This window comes from Pipistrellus kuhlii, unplaced genomic scaffold (genome assembly GCF_014108245.1).
Source record: "Pipistrellus kuhlii isolate mPipKuh1 unplaced genomic scaffold, mPipKuh1.p scaffold_m20_p_3, whole genome shotgun sequence".
Classification (NCBI taxonomy): domain Eukaryota; kingdom Metazoa; phylum Chordata; class Mammalia; order Chiroptera; family Vespertilionidae; genus Pipistrellus; species Pipistrellus kuhlii.
The window spans coordinates 28,797,053-28,823,258 of record NW_023425529.1 but is presented as its reverse complement, the minus strand read 5'-3'; the positions used below and the strand labels follow the sequence as shown (position 1 = coordinate 28,823,258).

The 26,206-nt window shown below is 41.2% G+C and overlaps 1 protein-coding gene across 3 annotated transcripts in view; it reads right to left on the bottom strand.

The window, feature by feature from the left end:
• Positions 1-438: 438 nt before the first annotated feature.
• Positions 439-26,206, bottom strand: part of SSPN (sarcospan) — a 33,498-nt gene continuing 7,730 nt past the window's right edge. Inside the window, exons 2-4 of one of the 3 annotated variants that reach the window (XR_006742809.1) lie at positions 7,240-7,326; positions 1,945-2,377; positions 439-1,869 (exon numbers count right to left, since the gene is read on the bottom strand). Coding sequence is in view for 1 of the 3 variants with exons in the window: in XM_036457414.2 (XP_036313307.1) it covers positions 2,012-2,377; positions 7,240-7,326 (453 nt within the window). In the remaining 2 variants the exon portion in view is untranslated. Of the gene's footprint in view, positions 1,873-1,944; positions 2,378-7,239; positions 7,327-26,206 lie in introns of those variants that run through there. The other 2 variants (XR_006742810.1, XM_036457414.2) reach the window with 2 other exon arrangements.

The following is a 26,206-nucleotide window of genomic DNA, read 5'->3' as shown; positions in this document are numbered from 1 at the left end:
CAAACATCTGCTCCAGAGTCTTATCCTTTAATCCCTCCAATGTGCCTTCTTGGCCTGAGCTAGTGTATAAGAAGGCCATTTTCAAAAGGCAAGTGAATACATTAAAAGTTTTTAACATCTGTTAATCAGGTGTTTTATCTGGAGGACATAAAATATAGTTATAATCCTCCAACTAATTGACTTAACGTTTTTCTTTTTATTTGTCTTTTTTTCAAATATACTTTTATTGATTTCTGAGAAGAAGGGAGGGGGAAAGAGAAATAGAAGCATCATTGATCGGCTGCCTCTGCATGATCCCCACTGGGGATCTAGCCAGTAACGAGGCATGTATCCTGACTGGGAAGCCAAACCATGACCTCCTGGTTCGTAGGTCAATGCTCAATCTGCCAGGCTTGTCTGGGTATTTACATTGGGTAGAAATCAACACTGTTATCACCATCAGTATAATTATTCATCTGTCTTCTAAGGCAGACAAGAAAATGTTTTTCTTTTAGGGTAGAATTTCATAATTAGTAAAGTTTATAAGCCATGTGGAGAGGCAACTTAAACTCAATTATTATCTTAAATTTCAACAGAGCATAATAAGAGAAACAGTTCTTGGTAATATTCATACTGCGTGAATTTGCATTCTGAGACCCTTCCTTAAAACACTGACATTGTTCCAAATTTAACAATAACAATAACAGGGAACTTGTGCTTTTTTATGTCAGTTAATTAAAAACAAAAGCAAAAACTACCTCCAAGTCCATGTGCAAATGCTCAATCAAAGAAGGACTTCAAAACGTTTTAGTCTCTAGGTTTCACTGTGCATACAAATCAGTAATAGGATTGCATATCAAATACAGTTTCGTGAATGAAACACATGGGCATTACCCAATCTCCCTCAAAAGTACTTAGCTGCCAAGAGAGACACTTCACAACTGATCACAAATGTGCTATTTGTATAACCGTTCCTGTTACAAATGCTCTTGTTTTTGTTTAGATGAGTATATTTAACCTGCGCTATTAATAAAATTGTTTCCTCCCTTATACAGCAAGAAACCATCTTCCGGCCTCTCCTTTGTGAGAGTCACGTCTCCTAACACCGACTGTGCTGCCTAAGTTCAGCTAGGGGCTTGTTAAATAGACTTCTGAGCATAATTATAATGAACAATTAGCTAGAAATTTGTTGTAATGATTTGTTGTAGATGATAGAATAGAAGCATAATGTGATTATTGTAGGCCTTCTCCATCATTAAGAATACAACTACTACCAACTTTCAATTATAGAGGCGCAGACAATCACCTGAAGCACTTAGCAAGCGATCTACTTACAGAGCGGGGCCCAGGCAGCTGGGGAGAGAAGGCTGCCGCCCCCGCCCAGGTGTTCATAATTATTGAGCCTTTTGCAAAAGTCTCTTCCTTTCCTACTAGGCTGCTTTCACTTGTTACCACGGAAAATAGAGAGTCCACCTGGCAGATCAACTCTTTCCCCGGCCCCTGTCTTTCCCCCAGGCACAGCGAGGGCTTCCTGGTGGAAGGTAGGAGGGCCTGGAAAAGATTCCACAAAACTGAGCATGTGGGCCTGAAATGGCAATTCGCACCACCAAACTAGACTAACAGGAAAGAAGATTATACAAGTAATGGATAAATTGAATATAAGGAATAAACTCCGGACTGTGAAGGTAAATCTATGCTATCCTTTCCCTATTCAGTGTCCTTTTACTGTCCCAAAATCAATTTGGAGCTCTTTTTTTTTTCATAAGAATTTATAAAAAATACTATAGAAAACTTGAAGAAATACTCTTTCATTTTCTGAAAAATATAAAAATATTTGTTTAGAACCGTGAATACTAGTTATTGTCAGGGTTTTTTTTTTTTTTTTTTTTTACTATATCTTTCTTCCTTTCTTCCTTCCTTCCTTCCTTCCTTCCTTCCTTCCTTCCTTCCTTCCTTCCTTCCTTTCTTTCTTTCTTTTTTAACCTCAACTAGTCAGTGTGCTGTATTTCTCTCCCACCTTTGAGCAAGAGTGTTAGACCTTTTGCTGCTGGCCTTCAGAAGCTGAGAGGGAGTACATCCTGTCACCCACATAAAAGACCTGGTACCTGTGCTTCCACATCACAAAGCAGGCCAATAGGCACACAAGGCCAGACACCAAGTTAAGAATCATCTGGGTGAGTAAGAACACTTTGAAAGTGAAAGTGATGCTGGTGCAGTCAGTCACATCCTGGTACACAAAGGTCCTGCTGAGGGGCTCAGAGGAGGGCAGTTTGCAGTGGCAGGCGTCGAGTGTGGCCTCACAGGTAACCCGGTTGAGCAGTGTATAATGGTGGGCAGCAAAGGCTGCAGCCAGCACACAGACCATCAAGCCCAGGGCGCTCAGCAGAAAGTACAGCAGCTGCAAGAAAGCAGAAGAAAACCTTTCTGGTTACAAAGTACATTGAATGACTTGAGGAAGCTAATGAATAAAAGCTGTTGTTTTTTTCTTCTCTCCCAGGAAGTTCCCTGACAGAGGAGCTCCTCAGAAACCAGTTCCCAAGACATGAAAGTGGCTCCACGTTGGTCAGTAAGCAATCCTTAAATGCTCATATTTTCATTTATCCTACAGATGTTGGGCGCTTTTCATGAACGGAGCTGAGAATATTATGTATCTGTGGCTGCTTGTATATGGATGTAACAAGCAGCTTCGATGAATCCCAAGCACAAGAGGCATCTCTGAAAGGCATGGATTCTTTGGATCTTCTCATCAAAGCTATCTTAACCTTGCACACTATTTCTAATTTTCAAATCATTTGAAGGATTATCAAAAATAATCCATGTTTCTTCACCTGTGAAACAGTTTATTGAAACCTCTTATATCTCAGGCATATAACAAGAGTAATTTATATTCCCCACATTTATTCTCCCTTGGAGAAAGGGAGCCAGATAAATCCAAAATGGCACCTTCACAAAATTTAAGAAGGAAATAGTTAATTTGTGCTATTAAATGCCATTGCCTTGGTCCAAGCCCCAAGATTTTCAGTGGCCATATTTCCTTCCATCACTGGCATACTTAGGCTAAAAAATGTAGGTTTATTTTGAGGGATCACTGGGGCAGGATATTTGAAATATTCTGGGTTGTTCTAGAATATTCCAGCTTGATGATTGACTTCAAATTCTTGGTGCCAAGAGCCAAATTAAATTGTGCAGGCCATGTTGGTACCCATTGCAATTGCCTTTCCAATGCAGCCAACACAGAACTTGGAATTATTTGCTCTGGGAACATGGGTACATCTATGACTTTACCAGGGAAGGCTCAAAGAAAAGAGATAATCTGCCACCTGAGGGTCATATATTTAGTAGGATGGTCCAAAATTGAGTTTTCTCTACATAAAGATTTGCCCAAGCCAAAACCGGTTTGGCTCAGTGGATAGAGCGTCAGCCTGCGGACTGAAAGGTCCCAGGTTTGATTCCAGTCAAGGGCATGTACCTTTGTTGCGGGCACATCCCCAGTAGGAGGTGTGCAGGAGGCAGCTGATCAATGACTCTCTCTTATTGGTGTTTCTAACTCTCTATCCCTCTCTCTTCCTCTTCGTAAAAAATCAATAAAATATATATTAAAAAAAAAAAAGATTTGCCCAAGACATTTAATATGTGTACAGCAATACTTGGTGATGGTTAGGAGCATGGACCAGGACACCAGACTGCCTGAGTTCAAATCCCGGTTCTCCCCTCACTGGCTATGGACTTTGGGCTCATTAAACAATCCCAGGTGTACCTCGGTTTCTTCCTTTGTAAACTTGGAATGATGATCATAATAACTTCCCAAGATTATTATAAGAATCAAAAGAGTTGGTATCTGTAAAGGGCTTAGAAAAGTGTCTGGTGCATAGCACTATTTAAGTATTTGTGAAAGAAATAAACAAATTAGAGATATAAACAGTTGTCAGATCTCAGGACTCAGGCCATCAACTCTACTGGCTTTGTTTTATTCCCTGTCATGTGGGAGGAACGGGGCAAACTGAGCTTATAGGAAGATGTAAACATTTAAACACTGCGATTGCTCCGTTTTCACTGAGCATTTTCAATGTGCTCACAGCCAGCCCGGGAGAGCACAAACCCTGGTCAGCGGTGCAAACCTCACACATTGGGATTCTGCTTCTCCCACTCCCTGAAAGCATCGGGCCAAGTAAACAAACAGGAGTGAGAGCCACAGCATCAAGTTTCTTATCCATTTTAAAACACAAATGTAGACTTGATCCCCCAAAGCCTGTGGGCTACGTCTGCGGCGCTGTAGCATTTTTTTTTTTTTTTTTTCCTTTGTGGCTTGAGTTCATCTGACAGCAACAAGCTTCTGGGTTAGAATCTGTCACTTAAAATCCAGGGGCTTGTTTTGCCTACCCGGCACGAATACACTATCAATGAAAGTGTTTACGATGACCTTGGGAATGCGAGCAAATATCGTTTGATAAAAGCCCGGCTGGGGACGCATTAGTCTGCGGGTGTGGTGCGTCTGGAGCTGGGCAGCAGCTGATGGAGGCGCGGTGGCCCTGGGCGCTTATGTAACCGATCCTCCTGCGCTGCTGCTTCTCCTCGCGCTGCTGCCTCTAATTGGTACCGGGCTGCAGCTTCAACGTTTGGGAACGACAGGGGAAGGGAGTTTCGGCTTCGATTTAATTACCTTCCCCGGGTGGCAGGCACAGGAAGGCCCCTCTACAGCATGCTGCCTAGGAGATGGCAGCTGCAGCCCAGGGGCCTCGGGGATGAGGGCAGGAGGCAATGCGCCTTAAACGCCCTCGTGGGAATGTGGCCCCGCCGAGCTCCTGCAAGCACATGAATCAGACACGTTTCCCAAAATCCTCAAGGTGAGCCCCTAGAAAGCCGCGCCACTAGGAACCGCAGGAGGCCCCAATCCACGAAGGAATGGCCTGCCAAGCCCAGGGGCCCGTGGGAGAAAGAAAGAACATGATGGTGGCACCCAGGGTGTGCCAAAGGGCCTCTGGAGAAGACTGGGTGTGCCAGCTTGAGATGAAAAGTGGCTATTGTATCTTAAGAAAAGTGTGAGTGGTGTGTGTGTGCGTGTGTGTGTGTGTGTGTGTGTGTGTGTATGCAGGCTACATCAAGGTATCAGTCTTCCATAGGAGGAAATACATTCTCAAAGCTAAGGCCTGGGCTTCCATGCCGGGGCACCAAAATGTGGTTATGCCAGTGAAGAACACCACAGGAAAGATGTATTTCATTCCTCTCCTCCATCCCCCACCAAACGGTGTGAGACGCTCACGGGAAGTCTGCTGTAATCTGTGGTGGCTTTGGAAAGCCTTGCGATTGACTGAAGTTCGTTTTCTGACAGAAGATAATACAGTGGGCATCTTAGAGAGCTGGCAGGAAGAAGCATCACTGAAGGTCACCGGGAGGAGAAAAGGGCCTCAGTATTTGTCAGTGTCTGTCACAGGTGGGGAAAAAGACAGCTAATGAGATGCTCCTGGTGGGGAATTCTCAGCCTGGCTGACATTGGCAGTGACATTTTTTTTTCCTTGCTCCTTATTTTACCTGCAGATGTTGGGAAGGCTTTGGAGGACTCTAGGAAGCTGATGCTTTTGCCTCTGCTCTCTCTAGGATCGTCTGGGGAGGAATGAGGGCCTTTCACACTCTATGATGAATCCAGGTGAGAGCATTTTTTTACCTGGTGGATGAAGTCCCTGTAATTTTTTTTAAAATATATTTTATTGATTTTACACAGAGAGGAACTGAGAGGGACAGAGAGTTAGAAACGTCGACCGGAATCGAACCTGGGACCCTTCAGTCCGCAGGCCGACGCTCTATCCACTGAGCCAAACCGGTCCCGGCTGAAGTCCCTGTAATTTAACAGGCCATTTCTTACGAGGCTCTCTGGCTTTTTGCTTCTTTTTTTTTTTTTTTTTTTTTTTTTTTTTTTTTTTTTTTTTTTTATCATCACCAAGCCTTGCCTTACAAAAAAATAAACATGGACTGATGCCTGCTTTATCTGGCCCTTTTAAGGGACACTCTCAGAAAAAGTAAAATTTCTAACTGTGGGCATATCCACCAATATTTTTTTTAAGTAGCATCCATTAAATTTTTTAATTGGAAAAATAATGTCTAACTGGAGGACATTTCAAAATTAGAGAAAAAAACTACAAAATGCAGCTATCATCTCACCACTCATAGACAACAATTTTTTAAGCACATAAGAGCTCATTTCTTTCTGCAGGATCATGCTGTACATTTTGAGTGGCCTGTTTTTGCAGTTAAAATAATGTGAATTTTTTTTCACTCAAATAACTACCCTTTTTCAACATTATATATGTACATATATATCAACACACTGCTTTTTTTATGCCAGCAGCTCTAATTATACTAGAATATACTATCATCTTATTTTCTGCATCTTTGTAATTTCCACATAATATAGTTTACTTCCTCTTATGCCTTATGCTTTCTTGTTATAGTGAACAAGAGTCTCCAGTTTTTATGTATTTTCTTGTAGAAGAAAAGTAAACGCGATGTGAGTGGACAAAAAAAAAAAAAAATACAGAAAGCTTTTTTTGTTCTCTGCTATAGCTGTTGAAAGAAAATGTAGGAATTGGATTTCTACTCACTCTGGTTGCTGAGTTGGGTGTTTATCTCCCTCAACTCTGAAAGGGTGTGTCCATGTTTCCTTTTAGAGTGGATTCTATGTGCAGTAGAAACGCTGTGCATTTGAACCGGCTCCAACCGGGCACACTGTCTCTAGCAGAGGAAAACTACATGCACATATAGGACACACACATACTTGCTAAACCATGCACATCCCAACTCCCTGTCCCCTTTGCCCCAAGACTCTTGGCACAGATCATTTGGATGCACCCAATGTGCTTTTTCTGCTTTAGTGACCCTGCCTACAAGAGGAAATACGCTTAGACTGCTTTGTTATTAGAACATTTGAAATAAACCCCAAGATATGGAAGTGGGCACTAACATAGGCATCTTTTCCCTGGCAAAGTGTTTTTGCTGAACTGATGCATTTTCAATATTCCTTTTAAGGGCACTGAAAGGCAGACTTCATACGCCAACCCAGTTCATGGAAATTAAGACTTAAAAAAAAAAAAATTAAGCATTACATTTGAAGTCTGGATCAATGCCCTCCTAAAACATTTTTTGGCCTGCCTAAAATGCAATTTCTGGGATAATCAGATATGCAACCCTTTAAAAAAGCACTCCTTTATTTTGTACGTGGGTTTCTTTCTATGTGACAATAAAAGGAAAAGAAAAATGACAACTTACTTTCATAATAAACTGGATACATGTCTGTTCGTCAACTTGATATGAGACACAAAGCATAAACAAACCAAGATAGGCCACTAAGCAGACCTGCAATGGAAAACGGGGGATAAAGGATGTTATCAGGGCAAACCTTGCATTCTAACAGCATCAGTCTCAGTGTCTTCCACCAGAAACATCCTTCTGATCCAGGTGTTCATTTCATTTACTTATCTTTCCTTGCTATGTGTCTCAGCTTGTGGAATTGAGGTGTTTTTTTTTAATAGTAAAATCAGTTTAGCCGGGATTTATTAAGTCCTTTTGATGTGTCAGGTGCTATACAAAGTCCTTCAGAGCATCCGATGATGAATCAAAGTTCCTCAACCTCAGTAAGTGTACAGTCCAGTCCAGGCCAAGATAAGTGCACACACTCTTCTGAAGCAGGGCATTATATATCAGATGCTATTCAGAGATGGACAGAAAGAGGGGAAAATAACATTGTGTTGGCCAATTCAAAAAGGCGTCACTAAAGAGGTGGATTTGAAATGGTCCTTGAAAGGGATGATGATCATAATCATGATCACTAGCACTTACTGAATACTGACTTTGTGCTGGGACTCTCCTAAGGGCTTTGTATGGATTTCTTCACAGAATTATCGCAATCCCCTCGTAAGCAGGAGCTAATCGTCATATCATAAACAAAGAAACAGAAGCACAAAGCTAGTCAAGAATGGAGCCAGCACTTGAACCAGGTAGCTGGAGCGAAACAGCATGAGCAATAGTGCAGAGGCGGGATCTCACAAATTGTGCGGGAAGAACAGCCAATGTGTACCCAAAATTGAAATAAAAAAATATATACAGCTCCCTGAAAAAAAAAAAAAAAAAAAAAAAAAAGAAGAAGAAGAAGACTAAAACATGGAACCATCAGAAAAGGTAGGTTACAAATCTGGTGTTGTAAGATTAATTTAGTAAGTGGTGGCGCACCCTTGAAAACTTTTGAGCAGGAGAACGGCATGATTCAAGACATGTTTTAGGAAAATAAGCAGTGGTGTCATGTCAAGTGAGTTAGCAGTGAGAACATCAAGATATTATTTTACTAATCGAAGCAAGATTAATATGCCAGGTGGGACAGGGCTCAGAGGGTGGCAGGCAGAGTCAGAGAAAGAGGCAGAAAGGAAAAATGTAGCAAAAGCAGAAGCTGTACATCTTAGCTATAGCATGTCAGGGAGGGCCCTGGAGAGGGAGAAACAGAGCAACTTCCAAGCTCTTGAGTGTCAGTGATGGAAAGAGATGGGGTGTGCCTGGATGGAAGATGGTTGGCAGGAGGAATGGCAATTTTGAGGAAAAAAGATACCGGACTGGATAGTCAAACCAGATTTTCTTGTTAGTGGAGCTTTTGAAACCACGTTTTTAGCGTTTATAATCAATGCATATCTCTTCACACTCAATTTTGGAAACCCTAAAATGTTGCTAAGTTCTACTTTAAGATGGAAAATATAAGCAACGGTATTGCATTTTCTGGTAAGTACAATTTTCCTAGAGACAGATGTTGGAAGGGTGACTGAGAGTCACCTAGCAAGTCATCACATAACTAGTTTGATGATATTCATAATTCTTGCCCCTAGGGCCTCCTTCAAACCCTAGACCATTCCTGCTAGGGAGGCAGAGCTGTTGACTTACAAGCCAACACACCATTTTAAGGTAACTTCCAAGAACAGCCAATGTGTACCCGAAGTTGAAATAAAAAAATATATACAGCTCCCTGAAAAAAAAAAAGAAGAAGAAGACTAAAACATGGAACCATCAGAAAAGGTAGGTTACAAATCTGGTGTCCTATTCACCCTTAGATTACAAACACATTAAATTGCTTGTGCCCTCGTAGGTTCCCAAGTTGAGAGTTTCTATTGGGCCAAGAGGCTAAAAGCCAAGCCTCTGTAGTGGAGGCATTTGCAAGGTTTTTCATCATTAGGACTAGCTGCATGGCTCAACAGCAGTAGATAACATGCGTAGTGGAGAGACTCAGACTTAAAATTTGTGAGCACGGTATGGACTGGAGACGTCCAGGTAGAAAGCAAAGCAGACAGGACCCACAGAGGCAGGTGTCCAGCCAAGGACTGGAAGATTTGGAAATAATGACAGTGAAGTTTGTGTAGCCACACTATGGGTGAGGCTTTCAAGTTAGGGATGAAGTTCTTTCTCAGAACTCATTTTAAACATATATATATAAGTGAGGTATGTGTTTGATAAGGACTGTAAAGGCCTGCTATGTATTCTCACATTAAGAATTTATAGAACAGCCCTAACCAGTTTGGCTCAGTGGATAGAGCGTTGGCTTTCGGACTTAAAGGTCCCAGGTTCGATTCCAGTCAAGGGCATGTACCTTGGTTGCAGCCACATCTCCAGTAGGAGGTGTGCAGGAGGCAGCTAATCAATATTTCTAACTCTCTATCTCTCTCTCTTCCTCTCTGTAAAAAAGCAATAATATATATATATATAATATATATATTTATATATATATATATATAATATATATATTTATATATTTTTTTTTAATTTACAGAACAGAAACAATGGGGAAAAGATCCCCTTTTTGTTTATTGGCAACAAACAAGATGGAGGCTTCTAAACCTACTTCTAAGGTTGTCAAATCCCTAAGCGCTCCTATGCTCCCTATTAGTGTCTGTCTGTAGGTGCATGTGGTCAGGCTTTCTCCCACATATCTCACTTTGTCCCTCGAAGCTGCTGTGCCTAAGTTGGTAATTGCCAAGATTTCTTCTTTGTGTTTCCGAGAGACACATTCCAATAATCAGGCCTCACCAAATAGCATCTTAGAAATCTGACTCTGTTCCTTGTTTGAACACATTTTCCCATTCCAATAGGATCTACTCTGTAGCCTTAACCTAGGCTGCTTTCCAGCAAGAGGTTGCACAGGAGCTTATGACCTCATTGCAAAGGACTTCACTTAGTCGATAGACTGACATTTTTTGAGGACGTGCAGTAGCCAGACCTGCGGCACAGCTCTGGGAACTGAGGTGAAAAGATAGTGTCAGCCTTCCAGGCACTCTCAGCCCCGTGAGAAAAGAGAGAAGAAAGTCACAATCCTGTGTGAGTACTAGGACCCTGTCCGCTGGGATACACCAAAGGGGTGATTAACCCAAGGATAACCTGGGAAAGCTTCCAGGAGGAAGATGGGTTTTGAAGGATAAAAAGAAATTAGCTAGGAAAAGGAGGTGAGGAAGAGTAAAGAGAGTAGTTACAGATACAAAAGCATTGAGAAACACGGGGGGGGGGGGGGGGGGGAAACATGCAAAGACTCTGACAGCTCCAGTTCAAAGGGTAAGAGAAGAGACAACAAAAATGTGTTCACAGAGATGGACAGGAAGTAGGTAGGACACAAAGGACTGTTAGTTCATTTGAAGCAGCGGAAGGATATGATCAACTCTGACTTGTAAAATGGTCCTTCTGGCTGAGAAGAATGGATTGGGAGAAGAAGACCCGCTAAAAGGCTGCTCGTTTCTGGAGAAACGATGAGTTCCTGAGCTCAGGTAGCAATGGGAATAGAGGGTGGGTGTGCTTGAGTGACAGGCAGGAAGCAGAACATATAGGCTCTAAGGACTAACTAGATGTGAGGGCTGAAGGACCGGGAAGGGCCAGGCAGGTGCTGGCTACCTGACCGGAGCTGCCACGTGGATGGTGTTGAAATTTAATAAGTCATGAGACACAAGAGGAGGAGCAGGATGGGAGTGGGAAGTGGTGATGCCACATGGACTCAAAGCCCAGCCACATGAGTCCAGAACTGTGGACCCATGTGCGCTGGAGACAAGCATTTGTTAGTCATCAGCATTCGTAAAGCAGTAGAAATAATCAGAAATGCTACACCATCCAGAGAAAGTCCCGTGAAAACAGAAAAGGGCCAAGGAAGTTACCCAATTATGGAGAACCTTTAACTCTTTTGAACAGGAAGCACCTCAAATACACTTCTTATAATCATGCTTGTACATCATGACATGTCTAAATATTATGAAACTAATCATCTTTTGGATTTTTATTTTATTATTATTAAATATGTTATGTATTAATGTTAGAGAGGGGGGGAGAATGAGAGAAACATCGATTGAGAGAGAAACATAGATACGTTGCCTCCTATATGTACCACAGTCAGGGATCAAACCTGTTAATCTGGGCATGTGCTCTGACTAGGAATTGAACCAGTCGACCTTTCAGTACACAGGGTGATGCTCAACCAACTGAGCCACACCAGCCAGGGCTCCTTTTAGATTTTTTTAAAGTTTCACTTCTAGGTCTCTTTGTATATGGTATTTGCTATAAAGCCTGATCAATTCAACATACTGCAATTTCTTGACCTTGTGATAGGGCTCAATAGAATATAGGAGGTGGTATTTCATTTTCTTACCTACAGCTTTGCCTAATAAGACAATACCTCTCTATTTATTAAATCCTTAAAAATGAAGTCTTTATGGCCACAAGGAGGAAACCAGATTTCTCATGCCACACTGAGGGTCTTGTTTCCTGAGCTGGCAGAATGTGGACGCCCCGGGGAGACAGTGTTCTGGCTTCCCGGGCTGGGGAGGGGGAGCTCATGGTAATGAGCAGTGAGACCCGCCAGCCCGATTTGGAACAACATTCCTGGATTCTGGGCCAGAGCTTCCATTCGATATGGTGCACGAGGCCCGAGGAACAGGAAAAAGGCAGTTATGTAAGGTTTTCAAGAAGGCATTTGTCGGACCAGGCCTGGGGCAGACAGGTGGTGTCACTGAGTGCAAAGCCATAATATGACCTGGGTGACATCAGGAAAACCAGTGCTGAAGGAAGGGCTGCGAGCCTTTAAGAGCTTGCTGAGATTTAGTGCATGGTCAGATGGATAATTATGTTGCTAATAAAAGCTTGAAGTGCTTTTTAATAGAAAAGAGAAAGTGACAATCACCATCCTTTTCAACCCATTTTTGGATGCACATTTCTACCATTTGTTTAGGGTCAAAAGAACTAAGGCTTGGATTCTGCTTCCTGTATAAAGATATTCTTTGTCTGCTCAGCGGGAAGACTGCATTCTCTCTTGCGAGTTAGGGAGTTAAGCAGGGCCGAAATGTTCTCTGAATGTTAAACCCATCTCTAGATGTCTGAGTTCTGAGTCTTGTCACACACCGGATCTTGTCTTTGTTTTGGTTATACAGCCCTGTCTTTTGAAGGTTAGCATTATGAGTAAAAGGTGAATGCTGGACCAGTGTGTTGGAGATTTACCTACATATTATTTTGTCTTTTTCATTTTAGCCAAGCTAGAAGGTATCACCCTACAACACTATGTGATATTTTGTGGTATTTACTTCTCTCGGTGTCATATGTATTTATATTCTGATCTTGTGACATTCATACAACCTCCAATTTATTTGTTTTCTCCTTTTCATTGTCGACAGAGCTGCTTGACAGGGCTATCTGGGGAATACAACCTTCTCTTGTCAAATGCCTTTTAAGGTTTCTCTCCTTTTTTTCTTCATCACTCCCCTCCCTGCCATGCATGTACCTGCAATGTGACTCTATTTCTGTAAGTTAATGAACTTTTCATCTTTGTATTTAAAGTGCTTTCACTCAGCCAATATACTAACAAGAGGAACACTCTCTTCTCATGTGTGCATAGCCCACTGATGAACAAAGATACAGCGGAACTGTAAACGTTCCTCTGGATATTTCTCAAAAGCACTCCTATGGATTTTCATCTGTTCAATAAGATTTGAGCTAGACTATAAGAAATCATTTTCAACAAACTATAACTGTATGGCAATCTGTCACCTGAGTGCAGGCTCACTCGGGAGAAGTGCTGATTAGCACACAGTGTGTTAGAGATTTAAACAATGTACAAAAGAACATTTCATGAGGATCTATTAAAGGATGCATATTGGATCGGGATTTCAGAAGGATGGGAGAGAATATTTTAGCACACCTTAAGCATTTTATTTTATTTTATTTTTTTTACTGGATTCTCATTGCCACTGCCTGATGGCAAGATAAAGTTGAGAAACACTTGAAGGGCCTGGTACAAACTGGTCCTATCTGATCCAGTAGGTCTGGGCTGGGCACCTAGAATTTGCAATTCTAACACATTCTTGGGTAATGCTGATGCTGCTGGTCATGAGGCCATGCTCTGAGAACCACTAGTCTAAGTGGAAAAAACAATCTCCTAAATGCTAACACCTGGTGTGAGGTCTGTTGGAATGGTTAGGGGTCTTCGTGTTCACTGACCAGTGGAGTTTCCCATGGAAGTCTTGGTTATAATAACAAGATGTAACAATAATAGTTTCCCCCATCAAGATATTTAGTCTTTGCTATTGTGGGACTCCTTAAAATGCAGGGGAACTCCTGTCTTCGTTGCTACTTAAGTATGACCTCATTTCAGAGCCTATAGCATACATGTGTCTGGTCAGTGGTTTGGGAAACATCTCTCGTCATCAGTGAATGTATGTGATGTGACACTCTGCTAAGGCTGACAGGCATGGCTCGCTCCACCCCAAGTCAGAGCAAAGCAATCACCTCCAAAAATGCACCGCCTCTACAGTGGCATGCTGGGAAATGTTTAACCAGCAGCGGCAGGGGCAGGGTCCCATATCTGTATTGTGGCTGATTTCAAGCTACGGACGTGACGTCACTGCGCACAGCATCAGGGTGGAATGTGCACAATCAGCTTTCACAAACTCATCAGAGATAGTCTAGCACACTTCTGCACTCCCACCACGTTTTCTGCCTCCCCTGAGGCCCTGATCTTACAGAAGCGTCTGGTTGCCATGTGAGATTAGCTTGTAATTACAAATTATAGTTTATAATGTGTAGCCACAGGGGATTCCTTCCAAGGCCCCCTGTGAATGCCTGGAACTATGGATAGCACCATGCCCTACATATACCATGTCTTTTCCTATGCATGCATACCTATGTAAAGTTTAATTTTTAAATTAGGCATAGTAAGAAATGTACAATGACAACTAATGATACAATAGAACAATTAATACACTGTAATAAGAGTTCTGTGAATGGGACCTCTCTCCTCCTTCTCCCTCCCCCCGTCTTTGTCTTTCTCTCTCAGCAAAGTAGCATGAATCGCTTTTTCCTTCACAATTTCACAGACAGAAGATTTGTTCTTACTGTAGATCACAGCAGCCTCAGCATATGATTTTTTTTTCTTCCCTTATTAAGAACTTCCATGTTTTCACTTTAAAGGAATTACAGCTTCTCTTTGGCATATTTTAATTGCCAGCATCACTACTCTTGTGTTTTGGGGCATTATTAAGTAAAATAAGGGTCACTTGCACACAAGTAATGCAATACCACAACAGTCAATCTGATAACCCAGACAGCTCCTAAGTGACTAATGGGTGGGGAGTGTCCGCAGCGTGGAGACGCTGGACAAAGGGATGATTCACGTCCCAGGCAGAATGGAGTACAACAGCACGAGATTTCATCATTCTCTGCAGCACAGCAACCAGTTTAAAACATATGGATTGTTTATTTGGGGTATTTTACACTGAATATTTTCAGATTGGCATTGCCTATGGGTAACTGAAACCATGGAAAATGAAACCACAGACAAGGGGGGCTGCTGTATATGCCAGGAATTGACCTAAGCACTCTGCAGAGTATCCCGTTTGGCATTCCCACAAATCCTATAAGGTAGTTGCTATTATTTACCCCATTTTGTAGGTGAGGAAATTGAAACTCCGAAAGGTTTTATCCTTTAAGGTCTCATAGCAAATACAGAGTTGATAGCTGTACCCGTCAAAGCGCACAGCCTACCTCCCCCATTGCATGGCCTGGCTGCTTCCCTGGTGGGATTTTGACAGCACTGTTGAGTGAAGAGAACTGCAGAGTGTGGAGAACATTCCATCACCTGCTCCTCTCCTGTGCTGAATGGTTTGAAGCCCACTCCTGAGACAGAGTGGCCAGGACAGTCCTTGAGGCCCAAACAAGTGTCTATGCTGCAGAAAGGTGGACCCAGTTTTCTTCATACATAAAATGGGGAAAATAATAGCTTACAATTTGTTTTAAGGATCACAAATAATGTGCCTGGAATTATAGTTGGCATTATTTTTTTTCCATCTCATATGACCTCAAACTGTGCTACTATAACTTGCTCTGAAATTTGAGCAAAAATAAATAATACATGTAAATGTAGGCCTCTATCACATCTTAGAAATAATCTCATCCTGTTCATTTAACAAATATTCATTATGTACCTACCACACCATGCCAGGTACTCTTTGAGGCTCTGGAGATACTACAGTGAACAAGAGAGACAAAAATCACTACCTTCATAGGGCCAATGCTTTAAAGTGGAGAGGCATATCATCTATAATAATAAAAGCATAATATGGTAATTAGACCTGACATCCTTCTGGGCAGCCTTTCAGACAAAGCTGGGGCTGCGAGGGAAGCCCGGTCCCTGGTGTCTGCCGGCAACCAGAAGAAGGAAGGCCTACTCTTGCACAAATTTCGTGCATCAGGCCTCTACTAAACATATAAGTCAATGGATGTCAGTTGTTGAAAAGGGCTATGAAGAACATGGCATTTATCATCATAGCTTCTTCCCCATAAATATGATATAGTGTAATAGGAAACTACAAATAAGTCTTTAAAGTGATATATTTCTCTTAAGAATCAATTGGTAATGCCCAGCAACACATGAAAAAAAAAATATATATAAATATATATATATATATATATATATATATATATATATATATATATATATATATATATATGGAGGCGCTATCCAGTTTGGCTCAGTGTATAGAGCTTTAGTCTGTAGACTGAAGGGTCCTGTGTTCGATTCTGATCAAGGGCACATGTCCAGGTTGCAGGCTTGATCCCCAGCAGGGGACATGCAGGAGGCAGCCGAACAATGATTCTCTCTCATCACTGATGTTTCTTTCTTTCTGTCCCTCTCTTCCTCTCTGAAATCAGTAAGAATATATATTTTTTAAAAGATGGTGGATTCGTGGTTGTTTCTTAGGAAAGCCTTTCTGGTTCTGTTATTTTAACGACACATATCCACTGTAAGTTACCTATGATCTCAGAAGTGCCATAAAAAATAATATACCTGCCCCTGAGAAGGGGCAGAAGAGAGTAACTATACCAAGTTTTACAGCAAAATGGGCTGCCTACCAAAAGACTGACTGAAGCAGTATATCTTAGCTCTGGATCTGACAGACCTGGGTTCGAAACCCACCTCCAACACTTTCAGCTTTTGGCTTTGGACAAGTTAAACTCTGAGACTCACTTTCATCATCACTGCCAGGATAACAATAAATCGCTGGGAGGATTACATAAGACAGCATATGCAAAGGGCTTAACAAATACCCAGAGCTCATGAAGTCAGTACATATTTGTCAAATAAATAAAAGAATGCTTTCATTTAGTGACATGTGCTACTTTTGCTTTCATAGCAAGGACCCACTTTTCACAAATCTTTCCAATAGTGTTGACATACACAGTTTGCAAACACTTAGCATTATAAAACGTCTTTCCTTTCTGCTACAAGACTGTTTATTACCTACTACCCAGGAAATACCAATCTTGGTAGTAACTGTGGCACACTGTATATATTTTTCTGGTTACTACTGTGGTTTTACAAACACAAGCATTTAATTTCTGAAAAAATGCTGTTCAGCTAAAAATTTTTCTCTCCACAACAGATCCAAAATTAATATTACTTTAAAAAAAAAAAAAGCATAATTGTTTCAGCCAAACTTAGTGCACTGATATTAATGGGAAATTCCAAAAGTAATAGCCATGTAAGATTCAAACTCATGAATCTATGGCAGAGATGACTATTGATCTGAGGGACCAGACATTAATGTACAGACATTAGAACCCGGGACGCATTATAAATTACCAAAAAAAATGTTTATTATTGGCTTTATTAAACCAAGCTCAAAATAGTCGCTTATTTTCCACTACAAACAAAACTATCGCTAGCAACTTTTGCTTAGAATTGTTTCACTTGGCCTAACATATATCAGGAAGATATTCCATTTGCCTAGAGCTTCACAGTTTTGCTCTTATTTTTCTTTAGAGTGAAAATTGCCTACAAGGATTTCTAGTGCAGAAATGCTCTCTTCATACAAGAACGAAGTTCCACTCGGCCCAGGAAGAGGTTGGGTTTAACATACATCCTATCTGTGCATCTCCACATCTTTCTTTGCGGGTTGCATAGAACAATTTGTAATATTTACTTTGCAAAGACACCTCAGAGATTTTTTTTTTTTTAAGATGGTAGAGATCTAGGTAAAAATAGGTCAGTAAAAAGGTAATTCTAGAAGACTAATTCTGTCCTAGAAAATTATTTATTTTCAGGGTCCAAAGAGAAAAACACTTGTTCAGCCCTATCCATTCAGTCATTTTCCCCTTTTATTATTATAACTAGAGGCCCGAGGCACAAAAATTTCGTACAAGAGTAGGCCTTCCTTCCCCGGCTGCAGACACTGGCTTTCCTTCCACACCTGGGACCCAGGCTTTCCTCCTCTGGCTGCCACCAGGCAACTGAGACCCAGGCTTCCCTCCCTCAAGCACCCAGGACCCCGGGTAGCTTTGCTTGGGCCTCAGCTTTGTCCGGAAGGACATCTGGAATGACTTCCCAAAGACATTTGGTCTATATGCAGTCTAATCAGCATATTACCCTTTAATTAGTATAGATTATCCTTTTGCCTGAGGAGTACATATCTGACAGGTTTATGTCTGAATTACTGTAAATGCACAGGACTTTTCACCTGTGAGTACGCAAAGACACTCAAACTGATTCAAAATAAATTATTTATGTGCTATTAATTGAATTGAAAAACAAAAGCAGGTCTACTCTTACTTAGAACATTGCTAAAGCTATTGTAGATCTCTTTGGAAAATAAGTGGTAAGCATAAAATTTCTAAGAATTTATGAGGCAATCATTTTTATTTTTATTTTTATTTATTTTTTTAATGAGGCAATTCTTAAGGACATGATTGCTCATGTAATTGCCAGCAGTGAGGGTACATTCGCTTGCTCTGTTGTGGTAAAAGCTCTACTTGGTCAAGAAGTTAAGGAGCATGTACATAGGAGGCTGACATCTTCTTTAAGTCACATTCTTTCTGATTCAAAGTAGCTGATTTTGCCGAAACCGGTTTGGCTCAATAGATAGAGCGTCGGCTTGGGGACTGAAGGGTCCCAGGTTCGATTCTGGTCAAGGGCATGTACCTTGGTTGCGGGCATATCCTCAGTAGGGGGTGTGCAAGAGGCCACTAATCGATGACTCTCTCTCATCAATGTTTCTAACTCTCTATTTCTCTCCCTTCCTCTCTGTACAAAATCAATAAAATATATTAAAAAACAAAGTGGCGGATTTTATCCTGATTTTAAAATGTCACATAACCAGAAATATACAGATTTCCTCTGTGCCTGTGGAGTACTGGTTCCAGGATCCTCACAGATACCAAAATCTATAGCTGCTCAAGGCCCTTATATAAAACAGCATAGTTTTGTACATAATCTTCACACATTCTCCTGTGCACTTTAAATCAAGCATGTCAAACTGAAAGGCTAACATGAGCCAAATAAACAAGGTTTAAGTTTATGTGGGCCGCAAAAAAACAAAAGCTTCAATTTTCATAGAAACCAGGGTTTATTTGGAAAAGTATAGTATATAAAATAGAACAAGAGCCATGACAAAATTAATGTTTTCTTCCAGACTCTTGGCATCTCTTCTTTGGAGGAAGTCTTGTTCGCAGTGATTACTTTCAAAACTGACCCAAGGTGAATGTCAGTACTTCTGGATCTGACGGGAGACTTATTTCCTTTCATAATAGTAAATAACTGCTCACACTGTTATATTGGCTGGGCCACAAAAATATTCATTGTGGGCCACATGCGGCCCACAGGCAACATGTTTGACATGCTTGCTTTAAATCATCTCTAGATTACTTGCAGTTCCTAAGCCAATGTAAATATCATGTAAATAGTTGTTATACTGTATTGTTTAGGGAATAATCACAAGAAAAGGTCAGAACATGTTCAGTACAGAAGCAACCATCGTAGGCCTAATTACATAGTATGTACACGTCAGCAGCAGTTTAATATTTTTTCAAATATTTTGATGTGACATATACATATACAATTTTGGTGTATATAAGCATTTATATACACTAAGTGGACAGATTATTATGATCTCTGAATGCATAATAATCTAGCCACTCAGAATATATATATATATATATATATTAGAGGCTCAGTGCATGAATTTGTGCATGGGTGGGGTCCAGCCAGCCTGGCCAGGGGGAGGGAACATGGGTGGTTGGCCAGCCTGCCTGCTGGTCAAACTCCTGGTTGAGGGGACAATTTGCATATTAGTCTTTTATTATATAGGATATACACTGAGTGGCCAGATTACTATGTGTTCAGAGACCATAATAATCTGGCCATTCAGTGTATATTATATATCCTTTTACATATGACATTCTAGTATATCTTTGATTTTCTTAACCAGTGTTGCACTGTACTTTGCATTGCCTTGTAGTTTAGCAAGATCTGTTGTACAAGCACAGAAAGATGGGGAAGGCAAGCGAGAAAATGATCCTGATGGAACTGATAAGAAGTTGGAACTTGTGACCAACAGTCAGATGAAGGACATGTGAATCCCCCAAATCCTATGGATAGAGTGTGCTTTCCTTGATGTTGCTGCCAAAGTAAAGCTGGAAAGCCAAAGAGATCAGTAAGAGGTGGACCAGTGCAAAGTTGCTGCAATTGGTAAATTCCAAACCTTTGCTCGACCATGATTGCAAATAGCTCACCATTTTCCTGAGTGTTTCATCAATTCACAGAACACTGGGAGGAAACTCTGACAACTATCCTAGTGCATGACTTATCAGGGATGGAAACATTCAAGTGGAATTCCTTTGGTTTGGTCTTATTTGAAAATTAGAACAGACTTATATATCCATGTTAAGTTTCATATTTTATGAGAACTGCTGGGAATTTCTGCAATTATATCCTCAAAAGACAACGCGCACAAACAACAGAATTGGGAAGTAATTAAATTAGTTTGGGATGAAAACTGAGCTTACTAGTCATAGGACACGAATTGTGCCTTTGACCTAAAATGTCCTTTAATTTCTTCATTCTACAATTATGTACTCCTCTTTCAGCCATTTTGAATCCAGTAATATTCTTTCTTCAAACCCTGCTCAAGGGCCTCCTCTGCCCAGAAAGGCTACCTTGTATGCATCACATCATTTATTCCTTAAAGCAATTAATAAGTAAATATATATATATATTTACTTATTGAATATATTAACTTATTGAATATATTTACTTATTGAATATATTAACTTATTGAATATATATATTACCCATTCTATAGGAAATATTGATTCCGAAATGTTAAGAAACTTGCAAGTTAATTCAAAGATTTTTTAGAGTATCAAGAAATTTTATTTCTGCATAATATTAAGGACTAAATGATGTGAAACCCTTCTTCCTATAAAACACTTCTAAATTCTGTGAGCTTCTACAGGTGAAACGATGGAGCTAAGACCATGGCATAACGGTAGGTTACACCCTTACACAACCACACACAAAAAAAAATAATTAACCCACTAGCACTGAACAGCATCACAAAAATTGTTCTGTCTCAGCTGATGGTGGGTTGAAGATTTTGAGGGTTTCCAACTACCTGAATGGCATGAAATCTATTCCAGTGAGAAAGTAGAAACTAATTGGACAGAAATTCAGGGGGGAGGAGGGGACACAGGAATTTTTCAACAAATAAGTTGTAGGGGGGAGAGAGGGAGGGAAGGGAGAGAGAGGACAGGAAAAGAGAGAAGGGGTAAATCTTTGAGTAAAAAGAAAAAGAGAAATATATGAACCAACTGCAGTTTGTAGATCTTATTGAGACCCTGATTTTGACACACTATGAAGAAATATTCATGAATTAATCATAGATATTTGAACACTGATTTGATCCTTGTTAGGCGTGATTGGTACTTTATTTTTAGTCTTCATCTTTTGACTTACATAGTGAAATATTTATGGATGAAATGATATAACATTTGGGATTCACTTCAAAATAATCCAGTGTGTAGTATATGGATATGGATGGAGCACAAAGACATACAAGTGAAGCAAGATTGATTATAAGTTAATAATTATTGAAACTGGTTGATGAGAACATGAGATTAATTAAATTATTTTACCAACTTTTGTGTATGCTTGAAATTTTCCGTAATAATAGGTTAAAAGAAAATAATGGTTCCTGGCTCATACCAGTGGGACACCTGGCAAGACAAACCGTCTGGAAGGGTTATACTATCCAATAGACCGCACAAAATTATCACTTATTAAGCCTTTTGGAAAATGAATTCACAAACCAATTATAGAAGACACATGAAAAAGCAACTTGTTAGTGAAGGCCAGCATATAAGCATGTGTACATGTTCTCTCTTTCTCTCTCTCTCAAAATTAAGTCACCTGAATTTGAAATTATAAAACTAATAAATACGGCCTATAAAACTTGACAAATCTGCATGTAAGTAGGAGGTTGTTTTATTATCCTCTATGTAGGCTACTATAGATTTAGAAATTTTTCTAATTAAAAAATAATTATAGAATTGGTCAAATTTATTCAAATCCACACAAAAATGAAAATAAAAAGGATAACCAAAAATTTTTTTAAATATCAATAGTTACAAATTGGTAGACCTTGAGGTCTACCTACATTTGTTTTATTGCAAAGCTGGAGGCCCTCTGACAATCTCAGCCTTCCTCCCCTTTATCTTTTTTGAACCGCCCAGGTAGGACTAATTACACCCTCCATTGTGCTACTTTCTTCAGGGCACCACTTCAACAGTTGGTTTTTTAAACTACATTGTAGTTACCCTGTTTCCCCAAAAATAAGACAGTGTCTTATATTAATTTTTTCTCCCAAAGTTGCGCTAGGTCTTATGTTCAGGGGATGTCTTATCTTTCCATGCGCTAGGTCTTATTTTCGGAGGATGTCTTATTTTCAGAGAAAACACGGTAGTTGTAGGAGTGTCTTCTACCAGACACGGAGCCCCTGAGGGCCTTGGATTGACATATGGAAAGACAAAGAGACACTGGTTAAGATGTGAAAAGTTTCTGTCTTACTAGTAAGTCCTCTTTCTTTCATAGGGCTTTGTTCTACTTCTTATCAACCACCTAACTCGTTCTTATGATGATTTATCAAAAGCTAACCGTCAATAAGTTTTATAAATATCTACTTTGCAGAATAATCCATTTCCAAAGACTATAAGCAAAACGAAGATTGTGTTCCAACATTGCTCATGAATCAACAGGAGGGGTATAATCGCTCCATATTTGTGGGGAAAATAAACAACCTATCAGTGTATTTGTTTCACTGTGGGGTTTCTCCAGTCCTCAGAAGGGAAAGGAATCATGGACATGTGAGTTTTTGTGTATTCTAGGAGTATAGTTATAGGCTGGGATTTATTACTCAGGCATAATTAAGTAGTTTCTCAAATTAAGTCCCTCTTTAGAAATGACTGCAGAGATAATTCTACATTAATACCCCTGATTCACCTATCTGAAATAGTAAAATAAATAAAAACGTAGGAAATAGCACAGTGTACAGCAGTTATGCAGTAAATCAATATAAATTCAATTATATAACATTGTAACAGGAGTATGAATGACAGAACCATCCAGTTCAACCTTTAAAAAATATTATCAAGTGGCTTTCTAATTGAGAGCACTTTAAAAGACACACATACAAACAGAAACCAGGATATAACGGAACATTAAGGGACATAAAATATTATTTCTTCTTTGAAAAGTGTTTTGTTCTTTTCAACATGAAGAGGTCAGTGTCCCCAAGCAGCCTGCAGCCTCTCCAACATTTCTCCTCTTCCCTTCCATGGCAACATGGGTTAGCGAGACACTGAGCTTTTTGTGAGCTTTTTGTGATGTGTGTGTGTGAGGAGCGATGCTTCAGGGAGGTCTTGAGGTGGAAAATTTGTGACGCACTGGCTTCGGTGACTGAACGAGAATTATTTATCGAGGGTTCTGTTACACAATAGTTACGGTCACCCTATGCTCATTTTAAAAATTGTATTTGGTCTCAAAGCTCTTAACTTCGATTGAAGCCCTTGAATAGGCACCCACACAACTTGTTCATGGAATGATTATGAGATGGAGCTAACCAGCATGCACTGGATCCCTCTAGTTTGGAATCTCACCAGCTGAAAGCACGAAATACCCTTATTGAACAAGTAATGTGTGAACTAACACAGCCGCGTTCTGTCTTGAAACTGTGTGCAGTCACAGGGAGATGACCTTTTATTGATTACTAGAGGCCCGGTGCACGAAATTTGTGCGGGGGAAGGGGGGAGGGGCACCTTCTCCAATCTGGGGTTCCTAGGGGCATGTCCCTGTAAGATCTGGCCTACACTGGCAGTCAGACATCTCTCTCACAATCCAGGACTGCTGGCTTCCAACTGCTTACCTGCCTGCCTGATTGCCCCCTAACCACTCCCCTGCTGGCCTGGTTGCCCCTAAATGCCCTCCTTAATAGGCCTGGTCACTCCCAACTGCACTCCCCTGCAGGTCTGGTCCCCTCCAACTGCCTTCCCCTGCTGGTCATCTTGTGGTGGCCATCTTGTGACCACAGGGGGTGGCCATCTTGTGCGAGAGCATGATGGTCAATTTGCATATTACCTCTTTATTATATAAGATAACGTGTTCACCTTATGAGTCCTAGTTTGCCCTCTCCTGGCCTTGGCTGCTCCAAGGGAGAATCATCCCGTGTTTTCCCTAATTGCACAGCCCCCTCCACCTTCCAACAGAACCGATCAAGACTGGAATGCTTTTCCCTTATCTTGGAAAGGGCCGTCTTCATAGCTTTCCTGGCACAGCTAAATGGGAGGTAGAGCTCAGCCTGAGCCTAATAGCCTGATCTGTGTGCCGCACCTGATACTTTAGAAGGAGCTGGAAAATGTTTCGTTTGTCTCTCCTCACCACCACCACCCCAACCCCTCTCCTCCCCCCTCCCCCCCAGTAATAAAGCTAAAACTCTCTCCCTAGTCAGGGTCTTGTTAACATATTCACAATTCCCCCTCTTTTCTTGTCACCTGTCACTATCTTCCACCAGAGAAGAGCCTTGATAATACCCTATCTTAAAGGGGGGGAGGTTTCGTGGCTCATTACAATGAATGCTGAATCCAGCACTTTCAAAACAACAGTTGAGTGGGATGCCACTGAAGCAGCATCCTCCAGCTTCCTTGCAGCCTCCCCCAGCCCCAGGGCACCCCCGGCCAGAGGGGCGGAGCTGCTTATTTCTGCACCAACCAAAGCAGGCCCCAGAAGCACTTCTTTGGCAGAATCTGAGAAGGCTTGTTTATGGACAAACCCTGTGCTTTCTTATGTCCACTCACTTGCTGGCCTTTAGCCAGCGCCCGGGACACAGGACTGAAGTACATTCACGACTGTGCTGGGCAGGGCATACGGCTCTAGCAACATCAGATCAAGAGTATCAACCTTAAATATGTTCAAAAATCACACCGGAGATATCACAGGGTGCCTCTGGAACGCCGGCTATGCCTTCACTTGCCACTCGTTTTGGAACTGGGATTGGACCAGCTGTTGAACGAGGCATATTGGACTGCTCTAGTCAGTCTTATCTTGTCTTTCCCTCTGGGATGGCTGGGGTGTGTGTAGCACTTGACAGAGGAAAGCAAAGTCCAGTGGGGATTTGTAAGCAGGACAAACAGGATCCTCTCAGCAGCAGCCTTTGAAGATCTGCCAAAGGGAAGGGCTACCTCGGAGATGCAGGCTCCTTCCTCTAAGAGGATGTTTTATCAAGAGGCCCAAGGTGGGAACAGCCCGGGGGGTTATTTTGGCCCTCTCCACAAAACCAAGAGTATGACTCTCACTTTCAGAATCATCATTAAAAAAACGAAAGCAGCAGCTGCATATTATAAAGAAGAGCCGAGAGGCTTTCCTTGGGTTCTGAAATCACCGCGCAGGAGATCACGGCCCCTCAGAGACAGAGGGCTCCTCTAACGGCTGCACAACTGAGCATCCTCACAGCACTACTCAGCTGGCCACCCGCATTCCCTTGCCCCAGAAGCCAAGGCTTCAGCCAGCTAGAACCTGAGGAGTCACTCTCCCAGCACTACAGGAAGGCAGAGACTTACCAAATGGTGGCTCCTATGCCCTAAGGTGCTAATGCAGCAAGGAAATACCTATGCTACCCTCAGACTGTATTTACTAGCTACTGTGTTTTACTTTGGCCGAAGTTTGACAAAAGACAGAATCTCTAAACACAGTTAAAACAACCACCTCCGTATGTTGCATGCGAGCACAGAGCCACACCACCTCCTTGCACTGTCATGTGTGAGGTTACTGGTTCAGAATTCTCATCAGAAACATTCAGACTTCTGTCCCATGAAAACCACAGAGCCTTCTTGAATAAGTGGACAAATGAGCTTAAAAATGGAATACTACGCAGCTATATATAAAAAAAAAAAAAAGGAACTCTTACGATTTGCAACAGCATGGATGGAACTGGAGACCATTATGCTAAGCAAAATAAGCCAGTGAGAGAAAGATAAATATCACATGATCTCACTCATATGTGAGATATAATGATCAGCATAATTTGATGAACAAGAATAGATCCAGAGACAAATGGGGAGGGGAAGTTAGAGAGCAACCAAAGGACTTGTATGCATGTGCATTAGCATAATTAATGGACACAGACACTGGGGCGGTGGGGGGCTTGCCTGGGGTGGGAATGGCCGGTGGGGGGGGAGGTGTCAAGCAGAGAAAAAGGAGACATATGTAAAACTTTAGACAATAAAAAAATAAAATCAAGTCACACATCATATATATATATATATATATATATATATATATATATATATATAATAACTGATGCATGAACTTACATCCCTATGGACTGAATTGTGCCCCCTATCCCCCACCAGTTGC